General features: G+C 34.9%; 1 protein-coding gene across 6 annotated transcripts in view; it reads right to left on the reverse strand.

The window, feature by feature from the left end:
* Cadps2 (calcium dependent secretion activator 2) overlaps positions 1 to 18,332 on the reverse strand; it is a 418,215-nt gene that overhangs the window by 223,911 nt on the left and 175,972 nt on the right. For all 6 annotated transcript variants that reach the window (XM_048340139.1, XM_048340138.1, XM_048340137.1 and 3 more), the window contains exon 6: positions 12,872 to 12,993. In XM_048340139.1, coding sequence (XP_048196096.1) covers positions 12,872 to 12,993 — 122 coding nt within the window. The remainder of the gene's footprint in view (positions 1 to 12,871; positions 12,994 to 18,332) is intronic.

The raw sequence follows: 18,332 nt of genomic DNA on the forward strand, positions 1-18,332 counted from the left end.
TTTCTGGTCCTGAAAGCTATTTCTTTGTATTCTTTCATTGGCATTGGTTCTTGGTAAAAAATTTCTTTCACAATGGACATAACAATAAGAATTAGATATTAAAGTAACAGAATATTTTTTTCTGTGTCCTATCAAATAACAGAGAGTGATTCTACTTTGTTGTGAATTCTTGCTCATGTGTGCCATATGGATAAATATTCTGAAATAAAATTAATTATCCTTCTTGTAATATGTGTGAATTTACACAAGTGATGCTACAAAAGGGTGTGTTTTTTGGTCAGTTTATAAGAATATGATGTTTGACCCTCACATATTTAATTGGCTTTAAGGATTATTATAAAATGGATGGACATCAAGAAGCCATATGACGAGGGGAAAGAAAAAGCAAAACACATGCCATAGCTGAGTAAGAGAATTGCCCTCTTTGTGTGCAGAAAGAGCAGCCGCATGGAGTCAGAGCAACAGAGCCAAGCTCAGCTTGGTGTAAGCAAGCTTTCTCTTTAGAAAGATCCCACCAACTGAGAAAACAGCAAAGGCCATTGGCTAGGTTGGAGACCTCTGAAAAACTAAGCCATGAGACATTGGACATACATGCCCAAGAAGATATTAGTGATTAAATTTTAATATAATCTCCAGTCTGTTTGGTTAAAGGGGAAAAATGCATCTGTTAATAAGCATGATTCCCCAAATGACTATTCACACAAAGTCCACAGATTTCTTCCAGGCTTTCCAAAAATAGTTACTTCTATAGTTTTAATGAGTTTTCAGCAGCAGAAACCAAGACCCTTATTCTAACCCTGATTGTAAATTAGTCTTTGTCTTCTTATTAGTAGACTCTGTTTCAATGGAACCTTATGATACCATAAGTTTGTTCAAAATTGAACGTATAGTAACTTTTGTCTGCTGGTTCCTATTTATCAGAGTTTTCATCTCCTATAGACCCAGTGAGCCTCTGTTAGAAACTTATTCAGTGGTCTTCACTTCGAATCCAGTATTTGCAGAAGGAAAATGAGGTGATTTGAAACAATATCCATGTGTAAATCACTGGTTCTAATCATTTTGAGTTCTCACAGGGAACCTAAAGATAAATGGTTAAAGACTGAAATAAACCATGAGACATTGATCTTATTTTAACAAAAACATAGGATTGCTACTTTTTGGATGCATTTATAAATGTCGAAGACGATAGGTTATTACATCCTTAAAAGTATGTGCATAGTGAATAAATATTGCTTTCCTTTCTTTTCCTAGACATCTACCCTATTACAGCTTAAAGTGAAGTAGTATTAAAATAAGAAAAATGTAGCCTACAACTCTACCACTTTGGCAGAACTACATCAGATTTGTATTTTTTTCACATGCACATATTAAAAATTTTTGAAGATTCTTATGAGAATTTGCCAAATTCAATATGATCCAAGTGCTGCCATCTGCCAGCAATGCTATATTGTGGTAAAAAGAGGAAAATGAAACGTTTGAACACAGTAAGATTTTCACAGGCTTGCTCCAGGTAAAATTATGCTATTTCATATGCCAAAGGAGTTCAAATCTTTGCCAAACAGATCTATCCTGCATTTAATGTAATAAGGAAATCTGAGCCAGGAATGCAGAAGCGTTCCTTGTCAAATAATTGACTAACTCCGTTTTTACTTTTTCACCACACTTAACATCTCTGGTTTCTTTGGCAGCTGCTTGTCAATGAAATCTTTTCTGAGGAAAAAGTAAATGAGGATAGGCATATCTTCCCAAATCTTTAAATCATACCATGGCAGTATCTTTACAGCCATGTTTCCAGAGGATTCTGTCTTAATACAGAGGGTGTGTAAATACAAAAAAGAAAAAAAAAGAGGATAGGAGGGTAAAAGGAAAAATGCTAGATAACATAAACTTATTATTGTCTAAAGACAAGTCAAAACTTCAAGAAAAATGGTATTGTATTGTTCAGATAACAAAGGTCTTTATACTTCCATTTTTTTAAAAACATTCTACCACTTGAGCCAATCTGAGATGGCTGCCAATAGAAGGAATTTTGAGAGGAGGTAATAAGTTTGACAAGAAATGTACTCACTACCTTACATGTGTAACTGTAACCCCTCTGTATATCACCTTAGCAATAAATTAAAAAAAGTAAGAATTTTGATGTGATTCATGGGACCTTGGTTAATTTTCAAGAAGGAGTTGCTGTAGAAGAACAAGCCTGGTGCTGCCTTACTTAGTTCCTCTCCCTCTCAAGCTTCCTGCCTCACTGTGTAACCTTTCACAAAAGTTCTGCCACCCTCCACAACGTGATGCAGGAGGTGACATGGGGATCACCGAACAGGCAACATGCTGTTTTGCATATTCAACCTCCAAGACAGAGCTAATTAAATCTACCCCATCTCTCCCTCCCTCCTTCCCTCACTCCCTCCCTCCTCCTCTCTTTAAACCCAGACTCAGGAATTTTCCTATTACAATACAGAAAGGCCTAATATAGAACTCCAAGGTATTTTTGTATTTTTCCAAACTCAGATTTTCCTATATCTCAAAGAATCCCATTTGTATAAGGCTGCAAACAATTTGCAACCATTCTTTGTTCTGCTCATTTTCATGCTCCCCATGGGACCTCCAGCTGTATTTCAACTCCATCACTCCAGAACAGGTAAGAGGTGAGTGCCCTGAACATAATACATTAACACAGTCGCAACATGGAAGACACTGCTGCAAGGTTGGTGCCAGCAATTGCAATGTGCCCAGGTGCACAGTATTTGAGAACTTCTGACAGCTGTGTTTAACCAGAGCAGATATAAATATTCCGAGACATCCATGGAAGATGAAAACCATGCTTCTACTGAGTAGAAAGTGCGATCTCCCTCTGTAACCAACACTAGGGCATTATTCATATTAAAAATGAGCTTCTGTTGAGTGAAGCCAGCTCTCAAATCTTTAACAAATGCTCACCAAGCAAATGTGGTAGAACAATATAAATACTAAAGTCAAAAATTTCAGGCAGTACAAAAGCACTTTTTCATTTCATAAAATCCTGTTGCTTGGTGCTGTCAAGACCATGTAATCTTACATTAAGATGAGGACAGCTCCTAGAAAGTCCCCACAACTGAAAATAGAATGCTAAGAGGAAATATTTTGTTTTTAAGTAGAAAAGTGAACAGATAAATGGAGAAAAACATATGCAAGGGCATAAAGCAAAGACTAAAAAATATCTATAGCTAAGAGCTGGTAGCTCACACTTGTAATCTTAGCTACTCAGGAAGCTGAGATGAGAGGATCATGTTCCAGTGCAGGAAGGGAGAGTCTCTTGAGACTCTTATCTCCAATTAAACACCAAAATGCCAGAAGTGGAGCTATGGTTCAAGTGGCACAGTGTCAACCTTGAGCAAAAAAGATCAGGGACAGTACACAGGCCCCAGTGCCTACATGAAAAAGCAAATAAATAAAAAGAAGAGATAGGCCAAAGGGATATAGGTGAATATTCTTACATGTATTATCTCATTTAATTCATTGACCATTTCTAGAAATGGGAACCACTGTCTCCTTTTTACCAACCAGGAAATATAATAAAAGAGTATACGTTTCTTTCCCATGACAACACAAGAAGTTTTGCCATTGCTAGGATTTTATACTCTGGTATGTTTCTTATTTCCTTAAAATCCATATTATACTGGTAAATAGCCATCATAATTATTCAGACACTAATGTTTCCAAAGCATGGAATTTTGAATTCTTCAACAATTCTACTATAGCACGATTTCACTGACAGAAAGAAATAGAGTAGACAAAGGTTGTCAAAGACTGAGGGATGGGGGAAATGGCAGCATATTAATCAAGGGTACAAAACTTTCAAGTTTAAAATAAGTATGTTCAGGTAGGTGCCAGTGGCCCACTCCTGTAATCCTAACAACTCAGAAGGCTGTTTGAAGCCAGCTCAGGTAGAAAAGCCCATGAGACTCTTAGCTTCCATTAACCACCAACTGCCTCCCCTCTTCCCACTCTCCCTTCCCCTACAAAAGCTGAAAGTGAAGCTGAAGCTGTGACTCAAATGATAGAGCTCTAGCCTTGAGCAAGAAAAGCTCAAAGACAGAACTCAAGCCATGAGTTCAGGCTCAAGGACACACAAACACACTAAATAAGTTCTAGAACTTAAACATACAGCTTGGGTGAGTATGGATCTCATATGTGACTGTGATATTCACTATGTAATATAGAGGTACATGCACAGCAATGTAAAATCATGCTGTATACTGAGGTCTCAATAAACTAGATCGTGCTCTCTTTTTATTAGTTCATATATCCATAGTTGCTTAGTTCTTAACACTAGATTGAAAGAATTCAGTATAAATTTCACTATAGGTTTTCATTTTTCTGTTTTTTTTCTTCTACTGCAAACGTTTAAGAAAATAAGTAAATGGGAACATTCTGATAGGCCCATTTATTTGTTTACATTCCATCTAAATATTCCCAAACCAGAGTGATTCATAAATCAAAAAGCTAACTTTGCCTGGCTGGCCTCAAACTGATGATTCTCCTACCTTCACCTCAAGAATAGCTGGATTACAGGCCAGGCGTGTGACAACATATACAGCCTAATCAGAACATTTTAATACCTGTACATATTATTTAATATTTACAAGCAAGCAGAACTTTGATATTTGTTAAGATGTCCTCAAGGTGATGGAAGGGTAATTCTAAAGTTTTAGAGCATTGTACAAAAATAAAAAAATTAAATTAACTATGTGTGCACTGCCATATTCAACAATTAACTCAATAATTGGTTATATGTATCCAACAAAGCACTAATCACTCCAGTCACTCTAAAAAATCATAAAATCTGAAAAAGTTATTTACTAGCTGTAAACATACCACTGAAATGTGAGCAATTATAATGACACACATTTTCCCCCAAACTCCCTTAGATTACTAGAGATAGGGAATGCTCATTAGTTAGCACCTGGGATCTTAATTCATCATGTTTTCACTATTTACTCCAATTATGAGTATCCCTGAAAGAGCTTCCTTCAGTTGTGAGTTCTTAATAAATATAATTTCTGCATTTGGCCAGTGTTTGTCTCTTCATCTTGTTCTCTACTCCCAGTCTTAGAGAAATGTTACTTCTAGCAAAGTTAATAACAAGACACAATCTGTCATGATTTCAAAGATGGAAATGAGAAGACAGAAAACTTGTAAGCAGTTTGAGCACTTCCTCTCTAGTTTGTTTAAAAAAAAGGCACTTTTTTGATATGCAAAAATTTAGCATATTCTAGCTCCAGTCTATAAAGATAGCTGGCTAATGAATTACAATGCAAAAATAATCCTGACATTAATAAATTAAAATGAAAACAAATACGCTTAAAAAACCCTCCATGTAGTTTATTTGTCCCTAAATCTTGTCATTCTGATAAACTTTTCATTTATAGCTGCAATAAATTCTCCAGAGACTACTGACAGACTATTTGACAAATTGTTACAGTCTGGTAGATTATTACAATTCTGATTAAGAATTTAAAGTTTCCAGAAACAGGTACTGAGACTGTATTTCCCATCATTTTCATTAAGTAGGAGAATATTCTGTTTCAATGGCCATAAATATATATCTGTAATGATATATCTCATCAGTTTTTCCTGTTGCATCTTGCCTGTTTACTTTATTACTCTCAGGAGGGGTAGAGAAGCAGAGAAAGACCCATAACCTAATAAAACAGCACTAGGGACAAGGAAGACACAGACATATGCATAAGTATAGTATTGCTTAGCAGATGGTTTTATTTTTATTTTTTTGAGACTGAATCTTGCTATGTAGCCTGGACTGCCTGGAACTCTCTAGATAACCAAGGCTGGCCTTAAATTCACAATATCCCTGCCTCAGTCTCTTGGGACCTGAGAATTTAGAGATGCATGAACATACCTATTTTTTAAATGCAATCAATAATTCATATTTTCTGATCAACAGAATCATTGTTCCAAATAACAGTTCATTTTTTATTGTTGTGATACTACATTATTATTTTTTTACTTTGCTGCTAACAGACATTCAACTCAGGCTTCATGTATGTTGGGCAGTAATTCTAACACTTGTGCCATACTTCCAGCTCTTTTGGTTCTGAGTGTTTGTGAGATAGACTTTTCCTTTTGCTTGGGCTAGCCTCGTTTGGATCATGATCCACTTATGCTTACTGGAGTATCAGCACACAACACCACATCCAACTCTTTCTACTGTGAGGAAGTCCGGTAAATGTTTTGCTTGTCCTGGCTTGGCCTCACCTAGGAATGATTATTTTCCTAAACTCTATCTCCCAAGTGCCTAAGATCTCAGGTGTGAGCCAGAGGTTCCCAGATATAGTGGAAGTTTAAAACATTTGAAGAGGTCAAATCTGATTCTATATGTTCTTCCGATATGTATTTAACATTCAATTCCCTTGTCTTTATTTCCCTCAGATCAAGGTCTATCTAGAACCCTCATAGGGCATTACCAGCTCCTATGTATGTCAGGCACTCAAAGGATGCTTGCCTCGTGCAGGGAATAGAGTACACATTGGAGACTCTGTGACTATGCTATGGTCATACACCACCCCCTTTAGCCTGTCGTTCCATTTCCCACCGGGTGGTATCATGAAGGGTCTGGGCTAACACTAAAATAGGTGAAATGTCTATAAAGAGTAAAATGCTATACAATTCTAGCAAAATACTTCTATACCTCATTCACACAGACTAGTATTTTTGGCTCACTAATGTAATAATAATAAAATAACTCAAAATAACAGTCTATCTGGGCTCATGTCTGTATTCCTAGGTACTCAAGAGACTGAGATCTGATGATTGAAGTAATCCTGGGTAGAAATGTCTTTGAAATTCTTACCTCCAGTAAATAATCCCCCACCCCACCCCCAAAACTGGAAGTGGAGCTGTAGCACATTTGGTAGAGCACTAGCTTTGAACCAAAAAGCTCAGGGACAGCACCCAGGTGCTGAGTTCAAGCCCCAGGACTGACATTGAGAGAAAAAAAAGTTAATTGTATAACTGAAAACTATAGTTTATCTACATTCTCTTCTTTGTTAACAGCAATCAGTGGAAATTACCAAATTATAAATTGAGTTGTCTAACCATACGGGAGTCTATTGAACACTAGGTCCTATATTCTGAGATTTATAGCAACCTTACATGTGGTTTCTATTCAATTGCTGGCAGAAATTCTGAACGACCAGAATGAAGTAGGCAATGACAAGAAGCCTTGATTAAGTTTATTGGAAATATGGACTAAATAAGGCACATTAATTAGTATCAGACAGAAGGATGAATTGATCTCCAGCAAAGCACAAACTGTTGAAGCAATAAAAATTTAGAAAACGTGACTGAAGCATAATTCATGGTGATGATGGTGGAGATGAATCTCTTTCTGTTGTGCCAGATGAGTTAGGGATGACAATGACTATACTACTGAGAAACCGCAGTCAGTCAGCTTCTAGGAGATGCATAATAAAGATAATCTGCACCTGGGAAACAACTCTGAATTCAAAGCTTTTAATTCATTTGAAAAGTTAATTCAGTGTTCAGGGTAACACACAAAGTCCATTTTAGTCAAAGCTCCTTTTGGAAAGAGTATCAGAAAGAGCACTAGGGCTTACTGTAATATTTCTTCTCTCAGAGTCACAAATTTTAATTCTTTTAAATTGCTCACTTACATGTTTCTTCTATCAGAATGTCTTTATGAGTCTTTTATGAGTATTCTAGAGTTTTAATAAGCAACATTCTATTACAAACTGTTATTACTTGGAAAAAGTTTCTGTTAGGGTAATGCTTCAGACTAAGGTTAACTCATTTTCACTGAAGTCACTGTTTGAAATGATTCTATAGAAAGAAATGTGGCATTGAGACTCTTCGGGGAGTTGCACTTCCTCAACATCTCATAGACTATGTGGTCTCATCAATGAACCAATGTAAGTATCACAAAAGAGCTTCCCCAGGGCTGGGGATATGGCCTAGTGGCAAGAGTGCGGCCCTGGGTTCAATTCCCCAGCACCACATATACAGAAAACGACCAGAAGTGGCACTGTGGCTCAAGTGGCAGAGTGCTAGCCTTGAACAAAAAGAAGCCAGGGATAGTGCTCAGGCCCTGAGTTCAAGGCCCAGGACTGGCCAAAAAAAAAAAAAAAAAAAAAAAAAAAGAGCTTCCCCAAACTGAATGAATGGTGTACATTAGTGCCTCTAGTGCTTCCAGGTGGTGAACTCAACTCCTTCGGCCATTATAACGGCATGGTGGAAACTGAAGTTTCAATGTTCTGTGGTTAGGAAGTGTCTGCCACTAACTTCATTTACTACACAAATAATTCATCTGATAGATCAAAGGAATCTTTATGAATAAAAATGAAGGCAGACTATACAAATGCATGCAAGTGTTGCTAGCACTAAGCATAGAGGAAATCTACAGCTGTAAGTGAATTTATTAAGAAAAAGGAATGTAATTCAAAAATCATAGAAAACATGTCACTTGAAGATACTGCAAAATACACATATACATACATATACACATACATACAGGAAGTAAATAATGTAAGTGAAAATTAATAACAAAGAGAATAGGAAAACAAATGCCAATGGGACCAATATAAAAATTCAGTACACATGAATATATCTTTAGCTCAGCAAATAAATCCAAAAGAGAAAATATTGAAACTAGATTTAAGTGAGAAGATATTACTTCCAATTGTATAGAAATAAAAGCATTATAAGTACTATGAAAAACTGTGTGACAATAAATTAGAAAACCTAGATAAATTGATAAATTCCTGGAAAGATACAACATACTGAAATTGACTCAAAAAAGAAATCAAACAAATGATCTGAGCACAGCTCATAAAGAGAAACTCAGGTCCTGACAGATTTACTAGTAAAATTCTCCAAAACTTTAAAGAATAATTAGTATAGATTCTTCATATTCTTCCAAAAAATAAAAGAGGATGGAATATGCTCAAGCTCATTTTACACTATTATCCTAGTATTGAATATCAGACAAAGGCATTACAATAACATACTACAGAACAAAGTATCTTAAGAATATAGAAGTGAAATCCTTAAGAGTTTTAGAAAACAAAATTTAGTAAGGACTCAAAATAATTACACATTATGATGAAGTGGGAGTGGTTCATGGGATACAATTAGTTAATATGCAAAAATAATATAAATAGGATCTCATGTTGAAAGAATAAAACCCACAAATTATATAATCATCTCAGCAGGTTCAAGACAAGCATTTCACAAAATCCAACATATTTTCATGATTAAAGCATACAAATCTTGAATATAGAAGAATGTCCTCAAACATAGAGGCTTTTATGAAAAAAAAGAAACCAGCATCATACTTCAATTTTAAAGATGCTGTGCTTTTCCTTCATGGGACCAGCAACAGTACAGGATATTCTCTTTTCTCTTCTACTTCTAATTAACAATGTTCTGGAACATAGGTAGCTAAGAAAATGAAGTAACAATCAGCTTACATGTGAAGAAGTAAAACTATATAATCAGATGACATACTCTTGTAAATAGAAATGTCTGAGAAATCCACTAAAATTGTGAAGTAATAAAGAAGCTCAGCGAGGCTGCAGTACATGAGATCAATATACAAAATCAATTCAATTTCTACATATTTTCAGTGCACAATTAGATGTGATATTGAGAAACACTTCCATTTTCCATAGCACCAAAAGAACGAAATACTAGGATGAAATATTACTAACAATGGAAGTACAGAATTCATACTTTAAAAACTATGTGACACTGCTGAAAGCATTGATGATCAAAATACAGGGTTAGACACCAGGCTCATGGATTAAAATATTTAAGACTGCAGTTGTGATCAAACTAACCTGCAGATTCAGGGCTGTGTTCTCAGAATCTCAGCTGGGAAGCTTTACAGAATTTTTACTGGAATTAACAAACTGATCCTAAAAGTCACACAGAAATATAGAGTAGTAAAAAAAAAAATCTAGCAAAGAAACAAAATAAGAGGATTTGTAGTGATTTCAACACTTCCAATGAAGCCTCAGTAATCAAGAAGGTGGAGTATGAGCATGAGGATATACATACAAATCAAGAGAATAAAATTGAAAGTCCAGAAATAAATTCAATTGCTTTTCATAAAGAAACAGATGATTAGTGGGAAATGAAAATTTTGTTCAACAAATAGTCTTAGAGTAACTGGATATTCAAATGCAAAAGAAAGGCCTATACATCACAGCAAGTACAAATATCAAAATAGATGGATTAATTGCCTACATTTAACTGGTAACATTTTTAATGAGAAAACATGTGGATAAGCCTCTATGCTTTACATTTGCCTGGCGATTCTTTGTGGCAAAACAACAAAGAAAACTTAATTGGCCATCATCAAATTTAAGTAAGACACATTAAGGAAGTCAAGATTCCAGAGAATAGGAGAAAATATTTGTTATAAATATTGAGAAAGAAAAGCATGTGGGGTGTGTGTGTGTGTGTGTGTGTGTGTGTGTGTGTGTGTGTGTTATGCATGCATGCGTGGTAAATCCATATAATATATACAATAGAGTAGATATTTTTCAGTTATGAAAATAGCATCCCAAAAATCTGTTATAAGATGTGAACTTTGGAATTGAAATAAGCCACACACAGGAGTATATATTTTATAATTCTATTTATATGAAATATCCACAAAAAGAAAATCTACATAGCTGAAGAAAGTACATTATTATAGGCAGAAAGTAAATTGATGATTGCTTAGGACTGAGAGATAAGAGTAAACAGATATAGAGTATAGAGTTTCTCAAATTTGATGTTGGTGATGACTGCTCAGTTTGGTGAATACTCAGACATTACCCCCAAATGTTTAGGATGACTAAGCCACACGATGGTTTCAATAAACTAAATTAAGAAATTCTGATTGGGAGCCTAATAAAATAGATTAAATAGGATAATATTTCTGCTCTATTTTTCAGAGGGGAGACACGACCTAAAAGAAACAGATGGGAAATAGGTTTCAGTCCAAAAATTAAAAAGTGATGAGCCAGAAAACATCAAATTCCTACTGGTTTAGATCAAAGGAAGATTTATTTTTGGGAGATGATGTTTTAGTGGAGCTCCTCAATGCCAAGCATTCACTTATGAAGGAAAAGAAGGAAGACTACAGGCAGAGAGAAAAGCAAGTGCTGGGTTCGGAATGGGTTGACGCTTTTGAGGGGCTACCTGAAGAGAAGAGTAGAGGACAGTTGCAGACTTTAGAAAGAGAAGGAGGCAATGAGGTCCCAAAGGCACTGACAGACTGCTCAGGGCAGACCTGTATGGTTTTTCAAGGCCAGATAATTAAGTTATGATGTGTTTGTTCATAAGATCCTAACACTCTGGGCATCTCCCTCTTGTTAGACTGAACTCTGTATTCTTCTAGACTTCCTGCTCTAAAGAGATGTAGGTTTCCCGCTCATCTTAGATCTGATGCGTAGCCATTTCTACCCAGGTTCTTAACAGAGGTTTCTGGAATGAACAGACAACTTACTGGGAAGGCAAAATTATGTCTTAAAATGTAAGACCTTTTGAAAAAAGATTGAGTAGAAGAGAATAAAACTGTTCTCCAGAAGCAGTGCTCAAATGAAAGGCAAACAAGTTCCATCAGGTCTCTCAGATCTGACTGGCTTTCTTTAAAAAAAAATTATATTTAAGTAGTTGTATCAGGAGGTTGCCACTTAACAAAGCAGTTTATGAATATATCTTGATCACCTCTTTCAACATTCTTGCCCATCCCACACCTACCCATGCCTTCCTTCACTCTTTTTAATTTTGCAGGATATACATTGGATTCTGCATTTCTCCCTTCTTGTCTGCATTCGTCTACCCCTTTCCTTTTGACCCCACCCCACACCCCTTGCAAGTACCTGCTCTCTGGTGTTTTATTTTGTTGAACTTTGACTGGCATTCTAAGAAATGACACAATTTGAGATCTCCATTGAATCTATTATATTTCAGTTACATTTGCATGCACTTGCATATCACCCAACTATTTCACTAAGGTAAATCTAGCTTCTATATAAAAGGGAAAGCATGGATCCTTTGTCTCTCTGGGCCTGACTTCATTTAACAATTTTTTTTCCAAGTCTTTCGATTTCTTTACAAATGGTACAATAGCATTCTTTCTAATGGATAAGTAAATCTGCAGACTTAAAACCATTTAATATTCAATAATGGAGCCAAAAACATAGTCTGGAAGGAAAACAGCCTCTTCAACAAACAGTACAGGCCAAACAAGATATCCACATGCAGAAAACTGAAACTACAACCTTGTATATCATCTTGCACCAACTTCAATTTGAAATGGATTAAAGATCTGACTAGCTTTTCTATCAGACACTAGGATTTTTTCCCCAATTTGAAATCCACTAAATAGAACATACTCCAAATTCATCTACATGTAGTCCCAGAATAAGAACCATTGAACAGTCAGAACAAAGAACAGTTATATCATCTCTGACGAATTCACAGCAGTCACTAATTGGATCACATCAAGTTATTGAAATATTCCAAGGCAGAGTGAAGATGTATAGTATCTACTCTTACATCAGTGCAGAGCCATAACATGGAAATTGTAAGCTCTAGCTACAGTATAATATATAGGACTGATGCTCACTTTTCTTATAAGTGACCACAGACATTTTTCAGCTTAATGGTTGGCTTCACATCTGCAGTTTGTCCTAGACAGGGATGTTGCCAAGATCTAATTAGAACATTATTATCCAGAAAGGTGCACAGTTATTCCAACACAGTGGAGACAAAGCTAGACAAATAGTAGTTTCAGCATGCTATACCATACAATTGTGCACATAAATAAAGAAAACGCCCAAAATATCTTTTGGAACTAACTTACTGTGGCCTTGAGGCTTCAGCCTGGTCTGTCTGTAGCTTCTCTCCTCCTTCCACTTCCATTGTGCAATAAACAACGCGATTAGGAGCCACTGACCTCAAACCTTGCACTTCCATTATGACAATCTGAAGATAAAAGGAATTTTAATAAGTATGTCAAGTTGCAATGTGCAGAACTCACATCATCAAGGACATTAAGAAAGACTAACCAATACATTCATCTGGGAACATCGCTAATATTTTCTGCCTTTATTATGTGCCTCTATTACACAGGATAGTAAGCAACTACTTTGAACAAATCTGGTTACTGAAAAGATATCCCTTGATAGGTATCAAAGATACCTGTTGATAGCTATTAAAGTTAATTAAAGTTAAAAAGACAGGTCCCAATGAATTAAATAAAATTTAATTTCAGATCTTAACAAATTAAGGAAAGCCCACATGAATGAATAAAGCAGAATCAAAAATTCAGCACAATTATAAAATAGTATTTATTATTATAGACACTGTTACTGTTAGGTGAATTTGTTGACACCAATACCTGATACCACCGATTTTCTGTATTTGCTTATTTAAGATGATGATTGCTATTTATGAAATAATTTTCTGTATATCTGTAATAGTATTCTGTAAACACTGCATATTTTACTATCAAAATATAGTAGCATATATAATTTATTATTGAAAGGTTTTAATACTAACTTAATAAGGTAAAGATCAGTTACCCACCCATTAAATGTATGTACTAATTCAATGTATGACACTGGAAATGGCACTGCATTATGTATTTATACATTCGGAGGAAAGGGAATTATTTTTTCAAGTGTGCCTTTAGTGTCTATTTAAAACTCTATCGATAAAAAAATAGTGGAATTTAATATTTTCTTTGGCTGTACACATAAAATGTAAATATTATTTTCTCTAGCTTTGACCAAAAATTGTATTACTCACATTCTTAAATTCTCAAAATTTATTTTGTAAAATTACTTAAGAACATTTTTATATATGTGAAACAATTGCTTTATTAACCTCTTGTTTTATTTGAGCAGATAAGATTAGCAGTGTCTATGCCACTGTATCTATGTATCTATTTCATTTATTGATCATTTAATATTTTTTCAGAGTCATTATACTCTCCATAGAATTGTGAAATGAATCTTAACTATAAAAATCTCAAACAAACACAAGATCTTTATAAACAAATCATTGTTTAGCTTAGGTACAAGAATGGTTATATTTGTAAACAAAATAGTAATATTTTATTTTCATAAAATATGGAAATTGATCACTAAAAACTAGTAGATCAAACTCAGAACAGGGTACTTCTCAGAGTTTGTCATTTTGCCACAGTAAAATATATATCAGCATAGGAACAAGAACAAGGACTTCAATGCAAAAAGACTAAGTCAACTATTGGACAATTGATAACAGTTACTACCTCCCACAGGTTCTCTAATACTTTAGGATATTGGAGTGGATTATTAAATTTTGAGAAAAGAAAATAATCAAGCAAAGTCAGCCATTTTTTGTGACTCAAGTTTGTTGCTAGTAACATTTAAAATAGCACTTAAATTTTGTAACATTAAAAAAAATAATTTTAGTAAACAACAAAATTTACTTTTGGTAAAACTAACCAGAAACCACAAGAAATAAAAACATTTTCCATCAATATTTTTTATGACACAGCAAGTAAAGGCCAGATACATTTGGACAACACTAGTGACTTTGTTATTCAATGATACTTTAGCTTCCTGAGTAGCTACGATTACAGGCATGAACCACCAGTGTCCAGCTCAATGATAAAAAAATGTTAAAGGTCACTTAATATGTATAAAAGAGCAGAATCATATACCACAAGGTAAGACTAGAAATCTTAAGTCTTGATTCATATTTCAGATTGTTGTTACCACACTGTAATTCTTGTGCAGTATATTTAAAAGTCAGAGTGTAGGAGAGAAGAGAGGAATTGTAGGCTCAACATTACTTCTGTTGACTCCAGGCTCCTGCAAACTGATTCTACTATAGCATTTAACAACAGCACTCGGGTCCTAAAAACTGCAACTCTCATCTGTGCCAGAAGGTTTTAGCCTGTAGAATCATCCCTTTGAAAATATATGACTTCTGTGATGAATAAATATAACAATTCAACTCCACAGATATGCTTTCCAAGAGGAGAAAAATATAGCTAGTCCCAGTCATTGGTATAAAGACAGCCAAGAATTCCCCAGACCATCATCTAACATAATTTGAAGTTACTGTTTCAAGAAATTCCCAGCTAAATTTGATCATGGACTCAGGGAAAATAATAGTGATCTATGCTATACCCTCTCATTCCCTCTGTGGCTGATGCCCCAAGGAGAAATTAGAGAAAGTTGTCCTGAAAGCAAAATCAAGAGAGGCCCACTAGACAACATGATTTTGACTAATACAATGACCTGAGAGTTATGGGACTCTCAAATTTGCAGTGAGAAAAATAAAAGGAAGCAGTACAGTGAAACTGGGGATTATGTATCACCAGATAACAAAGAAGTCAATAAAAAGATTCAATGTGCAAACTATACTCAAGTCACAGACACCCATATACATAGCAAAACCAAGTCATAATTTTAGAAACAGTTCTATTTTCTGCCTTTATTGTAGATGTCATTATATGGCTTAGTGCTCTGTGGATTCCTTTATGTTTTGCTTTAGTATGCCGTTAAAATGCTTCATGAATGGAGAGACTTAAATATAATCCTATATGTTTAACTGTTGCTTTTGCTACCTTGAAGTCTTAATTCAGTGAATATTTACTAAGGTTATTGTGTCCCAGGGACTGGATAGATACTATCATACTTCAGTCAACAGAAAAGAAAAAGAGAAAATAATAAAAATTTACTTTGAGGGTGGGGGGATGCAGGTAAGAATTCATCATGTATATCACAGAATTGAGAAATACAAGGGAAGGGATGGGTCAAAGAGTGACGAAGCTGTTGAAGTGGTGACACAGATCAAGATGCATTGTATACATTGGCTGTTTTGTTAAATGGCAACGAAATTCAATACATAACCTGGAATTAAGATAAGTAAGGGAAGAGGTGGGCTGGAGTTGGGGGTGAGAATGCTGAAAGGCGAGATACTGATTAAGATCCATCAACTGCTTTAGTGAATGATAACTCCTTTGTACAACTACTGAAAAATTATAAAAAGATTCAGAAAATGTACTTTTCCTGCAGTTTATGTGGTAGTAGAGAAAATTCATTTGAAGATAGAAATAACACGACTAAAATATAGGTTTGGCAAAAAGCCCAAGAGCAAAAATTGTACTTGGTTCAGGAATAGACACAATGAGAAAAAGAAAGGGAGGATAAAACTTGGGCAAAGTTTTTCCAATCTGCAATTTATGTCTTAAACTCAGGATTCAGTACTTACAGACTCCTTTACTGGACCAGTTTTAAGTCTAAAGAACAAAGTGTGAAAGCTTCCAATTGGATTAACTGCTAGCTTTAAGTTTTCTTAGTTGAAATCAGGATTCTCAGGAATAAGTTTTTAGAAGGCTTAGCTGATGTCACAGGCGCTGTGACTCCTCTAGAAGAGTAGTATTCAATATTCTCAGGGCCCCATTAATCTACTCTGGATTGTCATCCTTCTAACATGATTTTACTTTATTGCTGGACACAAAACTCCTCCATAAAATCCTGTGAGCACTCAAGAACAGATTTGTATTACTATTGTGGCAAAATATCTGCCTTGGATAGAAATAGCCAAAGAGGCTGTTAAAGCAATTTCACAAACACACAAGCTTCTCAGACCACATAAAAAAAAGTTTGAGGTTGTACTCTCTTCCTAACACCATTACAACTGAACAGCTTGCTTTAGCATATTGGCAATAAAGCACAGAATAACAGTTCCCAGTTTCACTCCTCAGCTTAATTTTATTTTCATAAGAGAAAACAGAACTTCTAAGATGTTAATTATATATAATTGATGAAGACTTTAAACAATAACAGACAATAAGAAAATGTTCACAATTGGTTCTTCAGTTCTGAATGCTTAATTCTATAGTTAATGGTAGATTTATATTTAATAAAAATTATTTGTCATCTTAAGAACACTTGACATTTTCTTTGGCAAAATTTAAGTGGTAAACTCTTGGGAGAAAATGATACAATGTAATTAAATGAGGGCTTTCATTTGTGCAAAATTGCTTTTAAAAAATCACTGGTGTTTCTTATTTCAGTCAACAAGAGATTTATTTGAGGAAAAGAAAAAACTCCCCCCAAACCCCAAAACCCAAAAGCAAAGCCATTAGTGAAATCTTGAGTACAAAGAAAGCTACATATTTCTACTCTGACACTAAATTCAATCTATTGACCTAGAAAGAGATCATTAGCTTGGAGGTTAAAGGAGTGAGAAGTAGTTGTTTTACACACACGCTTAACCCAAAGAAAAAGTAGACTTTTCTGCAACCAAGTAAGCACATCTAACATCAGCAAGAAATAAAAATCTATCTTGTCTATGCTTTTGTTTTCCAATCAGGAAATGCAATACAGAGCCAGAGAAGAAGACACAGCAATACAAAGAAGAAGAAAAAATACTAAAAATCTCAATAAATGTTTTGAGAGAGCTAGAATTTAAGCTAATACTTCTCACATTTGCTTATAGAATGGAATTTATATGAAAAAAGTAAAGATTTATTCCAGCTTAAACGATGACTTGGCACTTCAATATTATAAATATAATATTTTATCTTGTTTTCTTTCACATGAATTTTCCTAGGGGTGCGTGCGTGTGTGTGTGTGTGTGTGTGTGTGTGTGTGTGTGTGTGTGGTGTGAATATTTGTGTATGTATGTGGTATATAAATCTATAGACATATTCCAAGGTTTGCATAGATTAGTACAAAGAAAATAATCATGAAAGACATTAGTAGACACTGTACTAACAGTATCAGTGTTACTGGTTGTTTGAGATGTATATAAAAGGAGGAAATGCTAGTGTTCTGGAGAGCACAGTTTTAAATGTCTGACATTTGTTCATGTTCTTTGTAATATTTACTGTATCTCTAATAAACATGGAAGTTATACAAAATAGTTCTCTCTCTCTCTCTCTCTCTCTCTCTCATCCCCTACATTTCTCAGTATGTCCACTGCAACTGGCTCACTTGGTTTTATCTTAGGAAAGTGATGATTCCTAGACTATATCTTAGAAAGGAAAAGCCAGGAAGGATTCCAAATGAGAGAGAATTCAACAACCATATGTTTGAGTCCTATTTTTACCCAGGTGTTTGTTCCTTACTTTACTAATGAATTTATACTAGTCTGTATGGCAAATTATGTGCTTCAAAAGTTTTACTATTTTATTATGTAATCCTAATGCCACAGTTAAGTTTCCCTTCATTTGTATATGTATTTATCCCCCAAATAAAGAGTCACTTAATATCTTCTAAACCAATAATACTGCTTTAGATTCTAAATGTGAGCCTAGA

Source organism: Perognathus longimembris, chromosome 2 (assembly GCF_023159225.1).
Source record: "Perognathus longimembris pacificus isolate PPM17 chromosome 2, ASM2315922v1, whole genome shotgun sequence".
NCBI classification, from domain to species: domain Eukaryota; kingdom Metazoa; phylum Chordata; class Mammalia; order Rodentia; family Heteromyidae; genus Perognathus; species Perognathus longimembris.